At 40.0% G+C, this 18,289-nt stretch overlaps 3 protein-coding genes and 1 long non-coding RNA gene across 7 annotated transcripts; 2 read left to right on the top strand and 2 right to left on the bottom strand.

Moving 5' to 3' along the window:
- Window positions 1–327: 327 nt before the first annotated feature.
- LOC131300177 (clathrin light chain 2-like) lies at window positions 328–3,439 on the bottom strand. The gene is made up of 3 exons (XM_058325893.1): window positions 2,973–3,439; window positions 1,765–1,918; window positions 328–951 (listed from the first exon to the last, which is right to left on the bottom strand). Exons 1-3 carry the CDS (start codon window positions 3,320–3,322, stop codon window positions 586–588), a joined length of 870 nt encoding a protein of 289 aa, XP_058181876.1. The 5' UTR covers window positions 3,323–3,439; the 3' UTR covers window positions 328–585.
- A 1,307-nt stretch (window positions 3,440–4,746) lies between these two features.
- Window positions 4,747–5,796, top strand: LOC131300194 (pleckstrin homology domain-containing protein 1). The gene has a single exon (XM_058325917.1). It carries the CDS (start codon window positions 4,837–4,839, stop codon window positions 5,260–5,262), a length of 426 nt encoding a protein of 141 aa, XP_058181900.1. The 5' UTR covers window positions 4,747–4,836; the 3' UTR covers window positions 5,263–5,796.
- A 1,338-nt stretch (window positions 5,797–7,134) lies between these two features.
- On the bottom strand, window positions 7,135–16,683 carry LOC131300205 (uncharacterized). Of its 3 annotated transcripts, none has more exons than XR_009190888.1 (3): window positions 16,528–16,683; window positions 9,964–10,062; window positions 7,135–7,623 (listed from the first exon to the last, which is right to left on the bottom strand). It is a non-coding gene; the product is annotated as an uncharacterized LOC131300205 (long non-coding RNA). The 3 variants fall into 3 exon arrangements; XR_009190887.1 differs by having other exon boundaries at window positions 16,592–16,681; XR_009190886.1 differs by lacking the exon at window positions 16,528–16,683 and adding an exon at window positions 11,993–12,131.
- On the top strand, window positions 9,793–14,049 carry LOC131300119 (putative receptor-like protein kinase At3g47110). 2 transcript variants are annotated; one of them, XM_058325810.1, is made up of 3 exons: window positions 9,793–10,372; window positions 10,596–13,288; window positions 13,405–14,049. In XM_058325810.1, exons 1-3 carry the CDS (start codon window positions 10,275–10,277, stop codon window positions 13,800–13,802), a joined length of 3,189 nt encoding a protein of 1,062 aa, XP_058181793.1. In that variant the 5' UTR covers window positions 9,793–10,274; the 3' UTR covers window positions 13,803–14,049. The 2 variants fall into 2 exon arrangements, with proteins under 2 accessions (XP_058181793.1, XP_058181794.1); XM_058325811.1 differs by having other exon boundaries at window positions 9,944–13,288.
- Window positions 16,684–18,289: the final 1,606 nt, after the last annotated feature.

The raw sequence follows: 18,289 nt of genomic DNA, 5'->3' as shown, positions 1-18,289 counted from the left end.
AGTGAACTGAACAAGAATGAAAAATCCACGGGACATACGTCACTAAGGCCATGTTTGATTGGGTGAACTAAGGAGGGGCTGCGTATTTTGTCGGATGAGCCATCTGGACCAACAGTGAGAGGATACCAAATACCCACATCTCTTGCAAAATGTACCCTGCCTGATGTTAAGAATAAGGTGCCTCGGCCTTCGGAGCAAAACCACGAGAATTGGATAAAAACAAGCACCAGTTTCCCAAGTAACCTCGGATGAAAACAAGCACCAGTTTCCCAAGTAACAGAATTTCTGTTATCCAATCTTGAACTGATAATTCCAAGAGCAAGACAATGAACTGAAAGGAAGTAGTGTATTATAACAAATCAAAGCAACCGAGTCTGCTAGAGTCCTAAAAAGGTTTGCCCGACACAAAGGGGTTGCACTCCACCTAGCAGAAATGCAATTTTACTACACATCACAGTAAAAACTCTGGAAAACCATGTTTTCCTTACATATACAGAAAGAAAATATATATAATAAAAGTTCAGCTCCATGCAACCAGAGCTCGACTTACAAAGCTAATAGTAACTAAAGACTACCACGAAACCCTCAAGCAACGGCTATAGCCTCAACAGGGGTTGCTGTGGGTACATCCTTTGGAGGAGCGGTAGTAGCAACGGAACCTTCACCACCAGTTTTGGCATCCTTGGTGGTGGGTGCTGGCGGAGGAGAAGGCTTCAGGTGTGGAGGTGTATTGTGCTTCAGCTTTATGAGTATCTGCCTCATCCTCGCTAGGTCAGTTGGTTTTCCAGGCTTTGGCCCTTGTACTACAACAATGGACGGCTGCTTCTCCTGTTCTTTCTTTCCTCTCTTCTTCACTATTGTTGGCAATTCATTAGGGATGAGGTCTGCGATTGTCTTCCAGTAGTTCTTGTCTGCGTCGGCATGGAATTTCTCTTGGCTGGCCAGAAATACCTGAAGTGCGTACACAAAGTTACACATTTATGCTTCACGGGTCACAGACTCACAGGCACAAAGGCTCCGTTTGGTTACATTCAAAGAAGGAAAAAAGATGTAGAAACTTGTTCAGTTGACGATTTTTTGAAGCATCAAACAGATGTTTCAAATTCTCGAAACCCATTACCAGTACATGATGAATGTGACATGAAAATGTTGTTTCAAGAAATAATGGTTGAAAGGTAGCTTGGATAGATGATTGTCCCACCAAGTCATTTTAAAATCAAACTGTAAAACCTTTCATCTATTTGCACTGCTGCTGGCCAGATATAAAACCATGAGATCCACTGCACAGACCGGGGCGAATTCTTCAAGAATTCCATTAACAATGAAGATACTCATTGTTCTTTTCCTCAAGAAATTGGTATTATAGTAAATCTCGTGTGTTTTCCCTGGATAGTATAAAGCCAAGACATGCACCTTGCCATCTTCCCTCCTCAAAATCGGGGTTATCAACTCTCAAGGGATGCTAAAAACATATAATCAATTATCAAATTTTGCTCTCTAGGCCCATCTCATGTCATCCGACTCATCCCACTGGACTGGGAGATAACCCACTAGATGAATGAAGGCCCCGTCACGCTTTTTTGTTATTTATTTTTTATTTCCATAGTACTTCCATTTGTCCCCAATTAACCAACATGTACTCATGCAATGGAAGATGACTGAATAAGAACCATTTTAATGACGGATGAAATAAAAAATCATTTTGAACCAGCAAACAACTAAAACATCAGAAAGTATACCAAGAATAGAAACCTCCATCCTTACCTTCTCCTTTTCCCTGTTAGCAGCTTTGTTGGTTTCACAGCTGACCTTTCTTTTACTGTAGAAGTCAACCTTGTAGTCCTCTGCTTCCTCAATAATTTGGCTCAACAATTCCCTCTCTCTCTTCTCCTTCTCCTCAAGTCGAATTGCATTCATCCTGGAATTTTTGAAATGCAACATGAATACTTCTCATCACAGTCATATTTTTAGCTTTCAGTCAATAAGGTGAATTAATCAGTAGGTTTTAGCAAATTCTGCTAGCTCCTCGAACACTTCTTTGTGACAAACATAAATACACAGGCAACCACGAGTGAATTATTACACCATGTCAGTCCATCCACTTGATATAAAAACTACTTTTTGTGGGATAACTGTGCCTTTGATGGATCTCCCCATCCCATATAATGATAAAATGTCATAAAACCAGAAAGATCCGGAAAATGATTTGATTTGCACGGATACCCTAATCAACAACAGACACCCTTTCCAATAATCGTTATTGAATCCGCAAATGCAAATTTCCATTCAATCGAAAAGAAAGAAAAAAAAGAAGAAGGGCTGATTGACGTTAGAAAGACTAATACTCACAATTCATGCACAAAATTCCTATTAACTCCCTCAAGTGACCGAATAGAGATGCAGATAAACTCGTCCAAACCCTTCTCCGTCGAGTAGGACCCTCCGCTCTCAATCCTTGCTCTGCATGTGTGCATGGCTTGCCTAGCCCAGCAACAAACACTTGCCGTTTTACAAATGCTTCAGTTCTTTTTTCTGGCCATTTACCATAGGATGTCCTAGCACAAGGCATTGAAGCCAAACGGCCAAAATAAGGTCCTGCCATGCCTTGCCTAGCCCAGTGACAAGCACATGTCGTTCCATGCCTTGCCTACCCCGGCGACAAGCATATGCCGTTTCACGAATACTTTGCTCTCAATCTTCACTCTCGCGAATTTTAGCAATTCAATATCTTTTCGAAAGATGATTTCACGCTCACTCTCGTGTATAGCGAGCTTCTGTATTATGTGACCTAGGTCCGAACCACTTCAGTTTTTTTTATTTTATATATATAACAAATAAATCTATTGAAAAGGCATAAGTGGATGCCACCCATGTACAAATTACGAACTACTTCACTAAAATGGAAAACAAACTGAAACCTAATAAAGTCAATAGATCAATTCACAGATAAAAAACCAATCGAAACAGCTAACCTCCTCCATTCTCTAAGGGCGAATCCTTCCTCGTGCTCCATCTCCGCCGGTGGCGGCAAAATCGGCCCATTCGCCTCCACGTAGCCGCCGTCAAACCCCGTCCCATTCGCTTCCTTCGAGAATTCGGTCGGATCGGGCGAGAATCCACCGCCCGAGACGTAGATCGGCGACTCGACGGCGGAGTCCACGACGGACTCGGATTCGGCGAAGTTGGAGAAGGAGTCGAAGCGCTGGGAAGGCAGGCGAGGGTCGTAGCCTTGATATCCGTCGTCGTTGAAGGGCCGAGTTGTGGGGGCGGGCGAGTCGTCGCTGAGTTGATCGAACGAGTCAGTGGAGAATGAAGAGGCCATGGTGGTTGTAAATCTTGGAATTCCGAAATGGTCTCGCTCTGTGTGCTTGTGCCTCGGTGTTGAGTCACTGGTGCCTTAAGTGGATTAATGTCAAGTGGGTCGGCTTAAGCCCAGCCCAAGGTTAAGAAAGATAACGAACAGCTGTAATCCGGCTATAGATGTGTCGAATGGGCCGTGCCGTACCCGCTCAACCCATTTAGTTCCGTGCCAAATGTGTTTCATGCTGTGCATAGCCCTGTCCATCTATTAGTCACGTCGTACTGGGCCATTTTAGAATATGCTCGATCCGGGTTGACCCACGAGCACTCGTAACCTTGTGTCGTTCCGTGTCGTGCCCCCCATCTTTTAGTCATATGTTGTACTGGGCCATTTTAGAATATGCTCGGTCCACCTTGACCCATGAGCACACGTAACCCCGTGTCATTCTGTGCCGTGCCTCCGATTGGAATTTTTTTTATCGGGCATTGTAAAGATGAAAGTATAAAAATACACATAATTTATTAAGAATTGCAATTTTGTAATACAATGAATGTAAAAATATGTAAGAGTTGCATTATTATAGTTTGAGTACATTCTAACTATGTTAACACCTCCTCAACTATTAATCATTTAGAATTCTTTAACCTTAAGCTCCAAAAAATTCAAAATAAATATGATAATTCTCTGCCGATAATCATGAACATTGTAACTCATCAATTGTGGGACAAAGTGTGTATTGAGTGTACATCTACTTTGGTTAATTATTTTACATTTTTGAATTTTTGCTCGTGCCATGCCCGTGCCAAGTGCCCAAACAACGACTTAGCGTGGCCTGCTATAGAGATTGTGCCATATCATGCAGTGTCCAATTTGTGTCGTGCCACTCTAAATGTGTTGAGCTTGTGTCGTGCCTGTCTTGGCCCGACCTATTTGACACCTCTAAACCCACCCTAAAATTTTGGTAATGAGAAAGTTAATGGGTAAATATTTAATGGTTAAAAATGTAGAATAATTTTGAAAAGTGGAGGTAAAAATTGATGTGTAAAGTGTAATGATGATATTTTTTTTATGAAGTTAGATTTAGGCCTTGTTTTCACTTAATTTAAAGTTGTAGTACTTGATTTTTTTTGTTTTGTCTTTATTCAAAAAAATTATCGTTTGTTAATTTGCGCTCAACTTTTATGAATTATAGGTTTGACTCAACTAGATTAACCAAAAAAATAAAAAAAATACTATGACATTTACCTAACATTATTAGAAAACATCAAGAAAAATTCGGAAAATCAATTATTTTTTGACTTTTTCTTAAACATTCCAAATACAAAAAAACAAAATATCCGTTAAACCTGTCACTTTCTGATAACCTCCCTCTAATTTGTTAATAAAAGAAAGCTACTGTAATTATCCAGAAATATCAGGGGAGGTTTCTGTATTTTTTCCAAAATAGAAGTACCAGTAAAACAAAATCTCTTTCTCAGCGAGTCGTCGTTCATCTTTGCCCCCTCTCCCATCGGATCCACACCCGATTATTTCCCATGGCGAGCCTCTGGAGAGCCGCGATGGGCGGCGCCACCCCCGACTGCGGCGGTGTCGAGTTCTGGTCCGCCCCCGAGCGGTCCGGCTGGCTGACCAAGCAAGGCGAGTACATCAAGACGTGGCGCCGCCGCTGGTTCGTCCTCAAACAGGGAAAACTCTTCTGGTTCAAGGAATCCATCGTCACCCGCGGCTCCACGCCGCGCGGCGTCATCCCCGTGGCCACCTGCCTCACCGTCAAGGGCGCCGAGGACGTGCTCAACAAGCAGTTCGCGTTCGAGCTCTCCACTCGGTCCGAGACCATGTACTTCATCGCGGACTCGGAGAAGGAGAAGGAGGACTGGATCAACTCGATCGGACGGTCGATCGTGCAGCACTCGAGGTCGGTCACCGCTAACGAGATCGTCGATTACGATAGCAAGCAGTAGAATGAGACGGATGTGTGTACTCGTCGATTGTTATCGAAATATTATGTGCGTTCGATCTTTCTCTTCTTGATGATTTTGATTTTTCATGTTATGTGCGTAAATTGTATATTAAATAGCATCACCAGCCCTAATTCCTAATTTTCCTCAAATTTGAGTAAAAGTTTATGAAACGCTCCGGTGGATAAACTCAAATCTAAGCACAAATTTGAGCAGAAGCTTCATTTAATGGCATGATTGTAAATTGGGGAGGAGGAAAATGGCTTTATAATGTTTCAGTAAATATTCGAGTTAAACTCAATTTGGTTTAGGTTTGGGTCGAGGAGTGGAATGGATTTTAGGGTTTTTAACTCGAAGGTCGAGTTTGAGTGAAAAGAAGGGTAAGAGCTGGAGATGCTAATATATAAGTTGATTGTTTTGTTGTCAGATCTTAATGTGATCTTGTGGTATTGTTTGGAAGATGTTCATTTGTGAGTGTATTGTAACATGTGACTTGTTGGTGATTATGTAAGATGAGAAGATCAATTTCATGTGGCATTTGTTGTTCTGAATTCATTAGTGGGGATCATTTTGGCTAGTTTTATGCGCATAGCGGGTACAGTAATTTCAGGTATTTTCGCGTTTGATCTTCGTAAGAGTACTCTATGTTCTTGCTATTTGTTTGAGATCTTAAATTTGATGAAATTGGAGCACCTGTGCTGTAACTGCTATTCGTTTGAACTTATTATTGTTCATTTGTGTTTGTGATTTTGTTGCATGCTTCAAAAGGTGAATCTACGTTATTGGGAGCATGAATACGATACTGATTGTGCTTGCATAATTGCTGAACTGTGTAGTCAAATGCATGTTTTTGCTCTGAGCTTAGTTTTCCAAAATTATTGCTATGAGACCCTGGGTTCGAGTCTTGCTAGAGGGTAGCTGCATCGCAATCTTTTTGCTGGCTTCTGAGTTGATAGAGTTAAGATCTTGGTGCTAATGATTGGCATGTTCGAAATTTCTCTCCTTTTAATGTACCATGTGGTAAGAGCAATACAACGGTCTGAAGCTCATACATGAAGCACTAGCTAATGACAAGAACCAAGCAACTATCAGTAAAGCTCTGGGGAATTTTCTAACATGGGAACTTTTGAGGAAAGTGAGTTTTTCCTTTGTTAAATTACATGGGATCCATGGTCTGCTATGAGACTCAGGTGGGAGTGTGGCTAGGCATCAGGCCTCCCCCTGAACCCTAAGTCTCGGCCATTGGGATTCAGGGAGATGTATCTAAAAGAGTTAGGTGCAATTACGGGATACCTCATTGTTGTTTAGGTGTATGTCATAGGATACTATGACTACAGGATCAGTCCTTCTCTTTCTGCCATTCAAGCTTATACTTGTAAGTGTTTAAGGTTTTCTTTCTTTTGTTTCTTATGGTTTCTTGACAGTATCAGGACACTAACAATGTTTTTGAACTTCGAGTTTGCCAACGGAAAGGGCAGCTAGATTGTATATACAAGTTCATCTTTTTGTGGGTAACGAACTAAAAAACACAAATTCCATTTTGACAGGTAGCCAGGTACTATTAAATTTCTTCTCATTTTCCTAACCCAACTACGTAGTTAATACAGAACGGACACTAATCAAAACGCATCTTCTTTCTCTGCACTCTTCGCATCTTTTCCCTTTCCTTGCCCTTTTGCTCTACTGAATATAACTTCTGAACCATTGAGGTCGCAAGTTGCAACTGTCGTATGATACATTGGCAAGTAAAAAAGATTGAGGAATACTGTACATCGTATCCCGTCGGCCACTATTTTTATAACATTTCGAAAGGCCAATGAACTGGGATTTCCCTCTTGGTTCAGCAGATCCTTCTTTTGTTTGTTTCCTTTATGATTTGCTTGGACGTAGTGATCAATTATTTTGCAAGACATTATGCGTATACAACGACGAATGTATAAAATTACGAGTACTTAAAAACTGGATACTATCTATGAGAATTTCCATGATGGCAGTTAATCCTATCACAACCTAGGTGTCCATTCTTCCGCCAGGCAATTCGGCAGAACATGCAACCCCATCCTCACAAGGGAAACAAGCATTCTCTTATTTTGGTTTGGCTGACCCTCTCTTTCTCGGCATCATTTTCAGCTTCGTTAGGTTCTTCTAACATGTGCATCCACAATCTCAATCACTCTTTTCGGCAATGCTGACTCATAGAACTCATGAAGAGTTTGTCCATTGGTGAAAATTTCATCTATCGGCCTTTTTCCTGTCAACATCTCCAATAGAATGATCCCATAGCTGAAACCCTTTCTTTGTGAAGTTTGGGCGAGCAGGTAACTGCATTTCTACAATGCCTCCACAAAGCTGTGTGTTTACAACCTGTGAAAGATAAAGGATTGTTGATCAGGGAGGAAAAAAACCAATGAAAAAGGCTAATTGCAAGAATTGAAAAAATATACTCCATATTAAAGAGAGAGAAAATTCAGTAAGCAACAAAAAAGCATTATTATAATTATTGAAATTTTAAGGGAAAATTTCAAAATGGCATATGAATTTTGCATCAAATGTCTCAGACACCTGAATTTAAATTTATTTCAATTAAACACCTGTACTAACAAAATTCCCAAATTTAAACCCCTGCCGTTATACTCCGTCCACTCTGTCCCAAAAATTGCTGACATGGCAGTTTAATTTTAGTTTAGTTTTTCAATTATTACCCTATTTCTTTCTCTGATCATTACCATATTTCTCAAATTATTATTTTCTCACCTCTCTCCAATCATTACCCATCTCTTCAATCATTATCTTATTTCTCTCTCCACCCACTATCAAAATTAAACTAAACTAAAATGCCAACCAAACAAAGCCAAAAAAGTTAAGGTTTCCTTCGGGTCTTTATGGTAGAACTCTCAGGGTGGGTTTGCATTGAAAAGTTAAGTAACTTATTTTTTCATTTGTATTCAAAAAATGACCTTAACCCAATTTAAGTTAAAACTCATAAATTAGGTTAAGGTCATTTTTTCTTCAAAACGTGAGGTAAAGTGAGGAGTTTGGCTTGGGTGCACTGTTCCCCGTTGCAAACACGTGCAATGGGGCCACTTAAACGGGTAAGAGATGCCGCATCAATAATTTTTTGGACGGAGTATAACGGCGGGGGTCTAAATTTGGAGATTTTGTTAGTACAAGTGTTTAATTAAAATAAACTTAAGTTCAGGTGCCTCTGTGACATTTGGTGCAAAGTTCAGGTGCCATTTTTAAATTTTTCCGAATTTTAATAATACAAAGCACTTAAAGTAACTGAGCTTGCACAATTAGTTTCTCACTCATTTTAGTTTTAGGGCGCTGTTGTTATTCGCAGCCCTTTATTTTCTCCCATAACTCGTTAAAAATTTTCAATTATACTTGACAGTTAGTTACCGAAATTGAGATATATTTTCAGCATCCAATTATCGAAATACAATATTTTTTTCAACAGCTATTTACCGAAAATGTATGTTCGGCAGTTCTTTACCGAAAGTTGAACATATTTTCGACATGTAATTACCGAAATATAATCTTGTTTCAACAGCTATTTACCGAAATATTATGTATGATTTTCAACAACCATTTACCGAAATGTAGTGGGCTATGGGAGAAAATAAAGGGCTGCGAATAGCAGCGCTCTAGTTCTAATAGACAACATAGTTAATTCATTAGTCTTTCTCATAGCACTGTTTATGAACTTCAATAGCGAAAGAGCTTCTCTCTCTATAGAGACCGGCCTGAGGATGTCTGTTGGTCTAGTCTTCCAATCAAAAGTTTGGAGTGCAGGAAACTTGTTGAAATGGCAAATTCATAACATAACGGCCTCTTACAATGTTCACAAGTTCTATCAGGGCAGATGAAGACATTCCTGTATTCAGATCAGAATTGTACTAACTACTGCTGTAGATTATGTACAAGCATTACATTCAGCTTATTACAACGATTAATGTTTAGGTGCAAACAGACTGATCGAAAGACATCCATTCTCTGTTCCGAATCAAGTATTTTGTCGCAAAAAATGAGAATCTGACGAATTCACAATAGGCTTATACGAAGGAATGTACATTAGAGCCTGAAATGAAAAGAGGAGGCTTTTCTGGTGCATAGCTTCTCTAGATTGAAACCCTCTTTTTTGTTACCGCAAAGCTAACTAGGCTGCGACATTTTGAACAAACAAGCGACGGTGGAACAGATTGAATTGGTGGTTGTATATTTTTTTTCACCGAGTTGCTTAGCCGGTGTTATGTTATATTTGTAGCTCGGGTGCTCCTCGCCTCGTAAGAAATATAAAGATCTTTTTTCAATAAAAATATATGAAGTTCGAGCTCTAGAAAAAAAACCCGAGAAAAAGGGCGAGGGAATAGAGTTTTAAAAATCAACAAAAGAAAATGATTGCTTGTAGAATTAACACTCAAACCCTCTTGAATAATTGGAGTTGCTCCAAATCCTTCTTTGAATCCTGTCATTTTTCCAATTCAACTTACAACCACCAAGATAGAGGAATTGGTCCCCGTGTGTTCGCAAGCTGGCCCAGACACTTTGAGTTATCAAAAACAAAAACATAAAAAGTAGGTTGCGGTGTCCTCATTTCTCACGAAACCAGTGTGTGCTAATAACAAGGGTTAACAATATCTTAATGTCAATGCAGTGCACGTAATCGTGATATATGTTTGTCAAAGAAAACAGTTTTTTTACCTCTTGTTTTCTTGACCTTTGGCCCCTCTCCACTAGCCAGCCATTTTCATGTCATTCGTCCACTTCACATAGTATAAGTCCATTTTTAAGGCTCCAGTCCTGTACCAATCAATGACAACGCAGCGGGAGGATTAGTCTTCCAAGTAGACCATTTAAATTGGCAAAGAATAAAAAAAGGTTGAGTTGAATCAAAGAACAATAACAGTATGAATGCAAGTACAATGATTTATCAAGAGCACCCCTTTTCAGCTGTACGGAACACCTACTTAGACTCCTAGAGAAGGGTAGAGACGTCAGTAGAAGACCCATCTATGCTAGTTCTAACTTTTTGCACTATATATTGCAGTACTGGCATGCCATTAAGGAGAAACATTCTTCTTGTTCTTCATTCAAATCTCCCATTATTTAAGTTTGGTTTGGTTTTTGGAAAAAAATTTCCAACTCAAAAAATACTCATGACCTCTACTTTCAAACATTACTCTCCACTCATTATCCATATCTCCGATCATTATTTTCATTTCTCTCTCTATCTCTCTCCACTCATTACCCCTACTTCCAAACATTACTCTATTTCTCTCTCCACTCATAACCACAAAAAATTTCTCAAAAACTCATCCAAACACAGCATTTAGAATGCTTAAGTTGATGAGGTTGATATTGTCATCTCTGTTAATTCACAAGATCAAGCTACTCAGCTTGGTGTTCCTTCTCACCACTACTACAAAAGTAGCCTCCAGTTTTAGCAACAAAACGGATCACCTAGCATTGCTTTCCTTCAAGGAACTTATAGCCGAGGATCTGCTTGGATCGTTAAGTTCGTGGAACAATTCTCTCGATCTCTGCGAATGGAACGGAGTAACGTGCAGTCGCAAGCATCATAGAGTAGTGGTTCTGGACTTGAGAGGAAAAAGCCTGAGGGGGACCATATCACCTTTCCTGGGAAACCTCTCTTTCCTGAGATCCATTTACCTCCAGGAGAATAGATTCCATGGAAAAATCCCCCTGGAGCTCGGCCATTTGTTCCGGCTGCAACATCTGAATTTCAGTAGCAATTCTCTCGAAGGGGAAATTCCAACCAATTTGTCAAACTACCTCACTGTCATTGATTTCCAGTCTAACAACCTAGTTGGAAAAATTCCAGCATCATTTGGTTCTCTCTCCAAGCTCACGATTCTTGAGCTTGGCACAAACAATCTCATCGGAGAGATTCCACCATCTTTGGGTAACCTCTCTATCCTCCAAACACTCTATCTGGGATGGAACAATCTCAGAGGAACTGTTCCGAATTCCATTGGTCGACTTTCCAACCTTCAAATTTTTCGGGTTGGCGTGAACAAATTGACAGGTATTGTCCCTCCTCCACTTTACAATATCTCCAGTCTCAGAACTCTAATCATTGCGTATAATCAACTTACCGGTAGTTTGCCCCAAGATATTGGCCTCACACTCCCCAACCTGCGTAGAATATCCATCGGGGCAAACAAAATGCGGGGACTCTTTCCAGTTTCTTTTTCTAACGCATCCAGATTGACAGCTCTTGATCTATCAATAAGCTACCTTTCCGGACCAGTTCCCCATGACCTAGGGAGAAAGATGAAAGATCTTGATTGGCTAAATTTTGGTGATAATAATTTAGGCAGTGGGGATGCTAGTGACTTAAGGTTCATCGATTCGTTAACTAACTGCACCAAGCTGCGTCATTTGGATTTCTATGAAAATGGTTTTCGTGGCATTTTACCCACTTCCATAGCCAATTTCTCAGGCCAACTAAATATGCTAGATGCTGGAGAAAACCAGCTGGTTGGAACCATCCCTAGCGGAATTTCAAACCTTGTAGGGTTATTTGACCTTAATTTAGACCAAAACCTCTTTTCAGGTGTCATTCCCTTCGAAATTGGGAAGCTTGGAAACATGCAACAACTAGATTTCAGTAGAAATAAACTGTCTGGTCCCATTCCATCAAGCATTGGGAATCTCACAAAAATATTTCAGTTGAAACTACAAGAAAACAGCTTAAATGGAACCATACCTTCAACTATTGAAAACATCCTAGACTTGCAAATCTTGAATCTTTCATATAATCTCTTAGTAGGTCCGATACCCAAAACCGTAAGCCTTCTCTCCACTTTATCTTCCATCTACTTGGCTCATAACTTTTTTACCGGTCCGCTGCCACTCGAGATTGGCAACTTGAACAATCTACAGGAACTAGATGCATCAAGCAACAAGTTGTCTGGACATATCCCTAGCACTTTGGGAAATTGCTTGAGATTGGAAAGCCTTCTTCTGGAGTTTAACATGTTCCAGGGTAATATTCCTCCCTCTTTTAGCTCCTTGAAAGGAATTGAAACGCTGGATCTTTCGCACAACAACTTGTCCGGCCAAATTCCAAAAGATCTAGCAGCCCTCATGTTTTTGAAGAATCTGAACTTGTCCTTTAACAACCTGGTTGGTGAGGTGCCCTCACATGGTGTCTTCAAAAACTTGAGTATAATTTCACTTGTTGGAAACACAGGCCTTTGTGGAGGCATTGCAGAATTGCAGCTGCCTGCTTGCCTGAGTCAAGAGTTCACAAAGAAGGGAAATCGCCTTCGCATTGAAATTATTATCCCAACTGCTTGCTTGATCCTGTGCATTTCATTGGTAGCACTTTGGGTTGTGTTTCTTCGGAAACGAAAGCAGAGAAACAAATCTCTTATTCAATCATCCATTGGAGATGATTTTATGAGGGTTTCATACAATCAGCTCAGTAATGCTACAAATGGGTTCTCTTCAACAAACCTAATTGGAGCTGGAAGTTTTGGCACTGTGTACAAAGGACTTCTCCATGAAGGCGAAAAACCTATTGCAGTCAAGGTGCTCAATCTTGACAAGGGAGGAGCTTCCAGGAGCTTCATTGCTGAATGTGAAGCCCTGAAAAAAACAAGGCACAGAAATCTTCTAAAGATTATAACCGCGTGTTCAAGCGTCAATCCTGCAGGTCAAGATTTTAAAGCAATAGTTTTTGAATACATGCCCAATGGAAGTTTGGAGAATTGGTTGCATCCAGGAGAAGATGCACTGTGGCAATCAATGAACTTTGACCTTCAACAAAGGTTAGACATAGCGATTGATGTTATGTGTGCGTTGGACTACCTTCACCACAGTTGTGAAACGCCAATTGTTCATTGTGATGTGAAGCCCAACAATGTCCTCATTGCTGAAGACATGACTGCCCACTTGGGAGATTTTGGGCTGGCTAGGTTCCTTACCATAGAGAGCAGTTATATTGGTGAAGAGACCAATTCAGTTGCAATCAAGGGTTCCATAGGGTATGTTGCTCCAGGTAAGGGAATCAGTCAATATACTTGTTCATCTCCCTTGTCGAAGATCATTTGCGATAGTCCACTTTTCTTCTAAATGAGTTAACTTAATAATTTCCTTTCCTATTTACATTTGTAGAATATGGAGTTGGAGGGAAGATATCTACACAAGGAGATGTTTACAGCTATGGGATCCTTTTATTGGAAATGCTGACAGGAAGGAGACCAACAGATGAAATGTTTAATGATGGACTAAGCCTTCGCGAATACTGTAAGTCAGCACTGCCTGAGCGAGTGATGGGGATTGCAGATTCGCGCATGCTATTTGAAGAACCTAGGGAAGCAAAAAACGAAGTTGTTCAAAATGAGAAAATCAGACAAGCCAAAGTAAGAGAGTGCTTAATTTCGTTAATGAGGATTGGGGTTGCATGCTCTGCAGAATCACCTGGTGAAAGAATGAATGTCAGGGATGCCGTCAAAGGATTAACAACAATAAAGGAAGTATTTCTTGGAGTAGGTATCCATGGCAAGAGGTAATTGAGGATGTGACTTTCTTGTAAAGGAACATCTCGGGCTCGCTACTAAGACGTACACTGCAGGAATTAAGGCTGTAGAAGCTGTTTGAAAGCTTTGAAGTGCATTCATATAGAAAGCCCAAGTCCCTTTATTTCAGGTCACTTTCTTAATCGTATAAATTGCACAAAAAAAAAAGAAAAAAAAAGAAGTGGAACTGCTCTCTTGTATATAGTTTCGACTTTTGACTTTTCATGTTAATCATAATTTTGCCTATTTAAGGTTGTACATGTGTAATGTCCTATGAATAATTTAAATACTCCACCTACTAATCAAATGATGAGGAAGTGACTAGTGAGACAATCAGACAAAGGAAGGAATAGTTATACAAGAGTTGGAACATGAAACATGAATTCGGGGCCCCACACCACACACAATGACTTTATTGGTTTGTTGAGAAATAACATTTAGGAAACACATTTACCAAAAAATGCAACATTTGGGAAACACTATCTCCTGTATAGTTTCAAAATTTCTTAAACAGGATTCTTGTGCATTTATTTTGTATCGCATTTCTGTGAATTCATGCTTACTTACATGTACTGTCCCATTAAATCATTGACTACTCCACCCATTACCTGTTTTGTATGTGGTTAACCATAAAAATCAAACGCGGATTCATAAACTTGCTTCTTTTCACTTGGCAAATTCAAGTGCCATACACAGCTTTCAGGCTATGAGATTGCCAACAGAGCTAAGAAACAGAAGAACTTCAAAATTTTACAAGTTTGAGCAGGATATTAACTTATACTAAAAGCCATGCAAAAATAAAGCAATAGTTTTAGGGGTCCAAGATACGCATCAAGAGAAGTGGCGGAACCAATTGATGGGAAAACACAACGTAAGCAAGAGGAATTCCGTGAATTCTCAAGGCAAACTCAAGTATAGCCTTGAAATTGATGACCAAACCCCACCCCTTTTCCTCCCTCTCTCTCCTCGGGCACTATATAGCCTTTTTGGTAGCTTATAATGTTGCCAAGCAAGGTTCCCGCGAGTATTTGCCATCCCAGTGATGAAACTGAGAGAGCAAAATCCATTGTCTTTTTTTTAAATATACTACAAATGCGGGTTGAGGGAGGTATTGAAAAAGTCCCCCTCACATAAAGGGGATCTATTCATTGGTAGAGGTGAGAGGAAAGAGGCACAAACAGATGAAATGTTTACGGACGAGAGGAAAGAGATCCAATCTGCATACTAGAACAAGTCTGCCATTAAAGGAGGTTTGAGAACTAAAGAGAAGCTTATGAATTGGGCTCCCCTCTCTTCCCCCATCTGCTCTCTCTGTCAGCAAGCAAATGAAAGCCTCTCCTACTTGCTTTTTAATTGTTCGTACTCTAGAGAAATCTGGGAACAAGTCTGTATGAGATGTGGCATTTCCAAAACTCAGCAACCTTGGGAAGCTGAACTGGCTTGGCTTGGCTTGTTGGTAGGTTTAGTGGGAAAGCTTTCCAAAACTCCTTCCGAAAAATTGCACAGGCTTCAATAGTCTACTACATTTGGCAAGAAACAAATAGCAGGTTCTTCTGAGGCATTTGTAGAATTAACGGCGTTTGCCGTGGACATAGTATGAGGGGAGATATGATAAAAGGGCGGATGTCTATAGGGGGACTATGTTGTTGATGGTTTGTTTGAGTAATTTAAAGAAGAGGGATATGTAAATGCCTGGTTTTGTTTGGGGATGGATATGCGCGGTTGGATAAAGAATTAAAAGGAGAAGTGGCATTCTTGTAATTATAAGGGCGGATATAAGGATGGAGATAACAAGCATAGAGGGAGGGGGTGTTATTATCTCTGGCCACATGCCGATATACAATCCAGGAATATTATATCCACCGCCTATATTCAGGGGGCAAACACCGGAAATAAATAGTTCGGATATAATATCCGGGGTGATAGCATATCCGCCCTCTATGTCCAGTCGGCAAATAGGGGCACTCAGATTAACAACATTAAACACTCCCCTATCCTTGTATTATGCCCACATTGGCAAATCCCTATTAGATTTTCTCTACCTTAGCTAGTTTGAGGCTTTAAGTCCTCTATCTTTGTATTAGGAAGGGATGCCCTCCTTGTTCTTGTATTGTTTGCTCTTTCTCTGTTACCCACACACAAAAAGAAAAGAAAAGATAGTCCGCCTGGACTCGCTGGCAAGGTCAAGCAAGTCCTCTTGTGAAGAGGTTTCAATGGCCAGAACACGGGGAATCATGGTTTGGTGTCTATGATGAAAGGTAGTCGAAATGACCTCGTAACCGACCTTGACAGAATAGGACATGCCCAATTCCATAGCCAAATGGAACAATACTCGAAAACCGCCAGAAGTTTCGAATTCCTGAACCCCACTCTACCGTGAATTCTCTTCTAGAGGTGGTCTAGATGTCTACATAAAGGAAGGCTCTCCCCCTCAAACAGTAATTGAGCAATACATCAATAGCTCTCAATTCTCTTGCGGTGGCCTTACTTTGCCATTACCGAATCTGTATAAATGTGCATGTATATATATGTGCACATAATTCAGCATTGCTTCAGTTTAGAAAACAGGTACACATCGATTGCAATTTAAAAGTATTCGAAAGAACTCACATTTGATTTTAGGCACTAAATCAAGTTAACATTTCTAAAAGAAAGACACAAACACTGAAAATTATTCTCACGGGGTTTATATGTACATGTATACAGATACTGTACTTACTTAAATCGCACTTCTGGAGAGGAGACAGAGTTTTTGAGAGAGAGAGAGAGAGATTTCAACGTACGGACGCACTGAATAGAGCTGTGAGTTTTGCCGGCGAAAGCGCCACTGGCTGGAGGGATAAGAAACGGTTTGGGCTTTTATTTTTCCAAATATGGGGTTTTGTTCTTTTGAGTTGTGCCCTTCCTCGGGGTGATTTTGGAAAAATTATTTTGTGGTCTTGGGGCACCGTCACGCGGTGTCCCAACACCATTATCTACCACACAATTTTGTCGGGCCAAATACTTTTTGTGTATGTACTCCACGAGGATGTGTAGTGAATAAAAGTGAAGGAGCACCACGTGGCGGTGTTCAAGACCACTAAATAATTACTCGTGATTTTGTCTCGGGTAATAATGGCATTTATGAAAATGTGGTGGATTTTTTTTTTTGATATACTCCTTTTGAGTTTTGTCCCGCTTTGTTTGTCTACTTTTTATGTTTCAAATTGTTTGTCCAATTTGAAGTTGACTAATAGTAAAAGTTTCATGATTACCCTTTCTCTTTCACAAAATTGTGCATGGAGAATATGCACGCTCATTTAATACGAAATAGTTGATGCCTGTTTTTGGAAATCAAAGCTTTTCAATAGTTATTATTACGTCCCCTAAAATGTTGGAATCCAAAAAACGGACAACCAAATTAGGGCGGATGGGATAGTTGATTGTCTCCTATTTGCAGACCGTGAAATTGCAGACCCAACTACGATAAATCTCTGTGTTTGATTTTTCTCTTCTACTCATCTACTTTATGCTTCAAATATCGAAATTGCATGATTAACTTGGCCAATCCTTGAATGCCCATATTCCAATACAACAATTGCATGATAAAATCCATTTTGTTTTGAATCTAGATTCACAGATTGATTGTAATTTCGCTCACTGGTTTTGTGCTCACTCTTCTGCTTTGAGCTAGCTCCATGCAGTGATTAAGGTGCTAAAGTTTTAATTAAGAGAAAAGGGCGCTAAAGAGTAGAAAATATGCGCGCACAGGGGAAAAGTATATTGAATTTCTTACCATTCTAAGGTGCTAATCTAACTATTAATATATGTGTGCGGGCAAAGATTATAGACCCTTATTCATACTCTTAATGAGTTTATCCTTTTTGATCATTCAATTGATTCTTCTATTTTCGGTAGGAAGTAATTTGAGGTGCAAAGTGAAGCCCAAAATACATACACTGGATTCTATTGGTAAGAAGAGCGCAAAGGGCCCAGAAGGTCTACTTGCAGTTGCAGGCCTTGCCTGGGAATGTAAATTGGGCTGGCCTGAGAATGTAAATTGGTCTAGTCTTCCAATCAAAAGTTTGGAGTCAGGAAACTGGTTGAAATGGCATATTCATAGCACAAAATGTTCACAAGTTCTTTATTAGTGCAGATAAAGGATACTCATGCAATTAGAACAAAATTGTGCCAACTACTGCTAGAGATTTTGTACAAACAAACCATTCAGCTTGTTATAATGGTCAATGTTTAGGAGAAAACAAACTGATCAAAAGACATCCCTTCTTGTTCCGAATCAAGTATTCGTCACAAAAACTCAAAATCTGACAAACACACGATAGGCTAATACGAAGGAGTGTACGTTAGGATCTAAAAATCGAAAAAAAAAAGACTTTTTCAGAAAAGCCTCTCTGGTGCATAGCTTCCTAGATTGCTTCCCTAGATTGAAGCTCTCTTTTTTCATAACCACAAAGCATACCAGGCAACGGCATTTTGACCAA

Source organism: Rhododendron vialii, chromosome 9a, assembly GCF_030253575.1.
Source record: "Rhododendron vialii isolate Sample 1 chromosome 9a, ASM3025357v1".
In the NCBI taxonomy this organism is placed as follows: domain Eukaryota; kingdom Viridiplantae; phylum Streptophyta; class Magnoliopsida; order Ericales; family Ericaceae; genus Rhododendron; species Rhododendron vialii.
The sequence above is the reverse complement of the archived record's forward strand: the minus strand, read 5'-3'. Positions and strand labels throughout refer to the sequence as shown.

What these genes read in the sequence shown, in the direction of transcription:
- LOC131300177 (XM_058325893.1), bottom strand. Translation starts at nt 3,322, where the DNA reads ATGGCCTCTTCATTCTCCACTGACTCGTTCGATCAACTCAGCGACGAC. An exon ending in GCCCTTAGAGAATGGAGGAG is followed by an intron (nt 1,919 to 2,972) that starts GTTAGCTGTTTC and finishes CAAAAATTCCAG; the next exon opens with GATGAATGCAATTCGACTTG. An exon ending in CTAACAGGGAAAAGGAGAAG is followed by an intron (nt 952 to 1,764) that starts GTAAGGATGGAG and finishes TACGCACTTCAG; the next exon opens with GTATTTCTGGCCAGCCAAGA.
- LOC131300194 (XM_058325917.1), top strand. Translation starts at nt 4,837, where the DNA reads ATGGCGAGCCTCTGGAGAGCCGCGATGGGCGGCGCCACCCCCGACTGC.
- LOC131300119 (XM_058325810.1), top strand. Translation starts at nt 10,275, where the DNA reads ATGCTAGTTCTAACTTTTTGCACTATATATTGCAGTACTGGCATGCCA. An exon ending in TCAAATCTCCCATTATTTAA is followed by an intron (nt 10,373 to 10,595) that starts GTTTGGTTTGGT and finishes CACAGCATTTAG; the next exon opens with AATGCTTAAGTTGATGAGGT. An exon ending in CATAGGGTATGTTGCTCCAG is followed by an intron (nt 13,289 to 13,404) that starts GTAAGGGAATCA and finishes TTACATTTGTAG; the next exon opens with AATATGGAGTTGGAGGGAAG.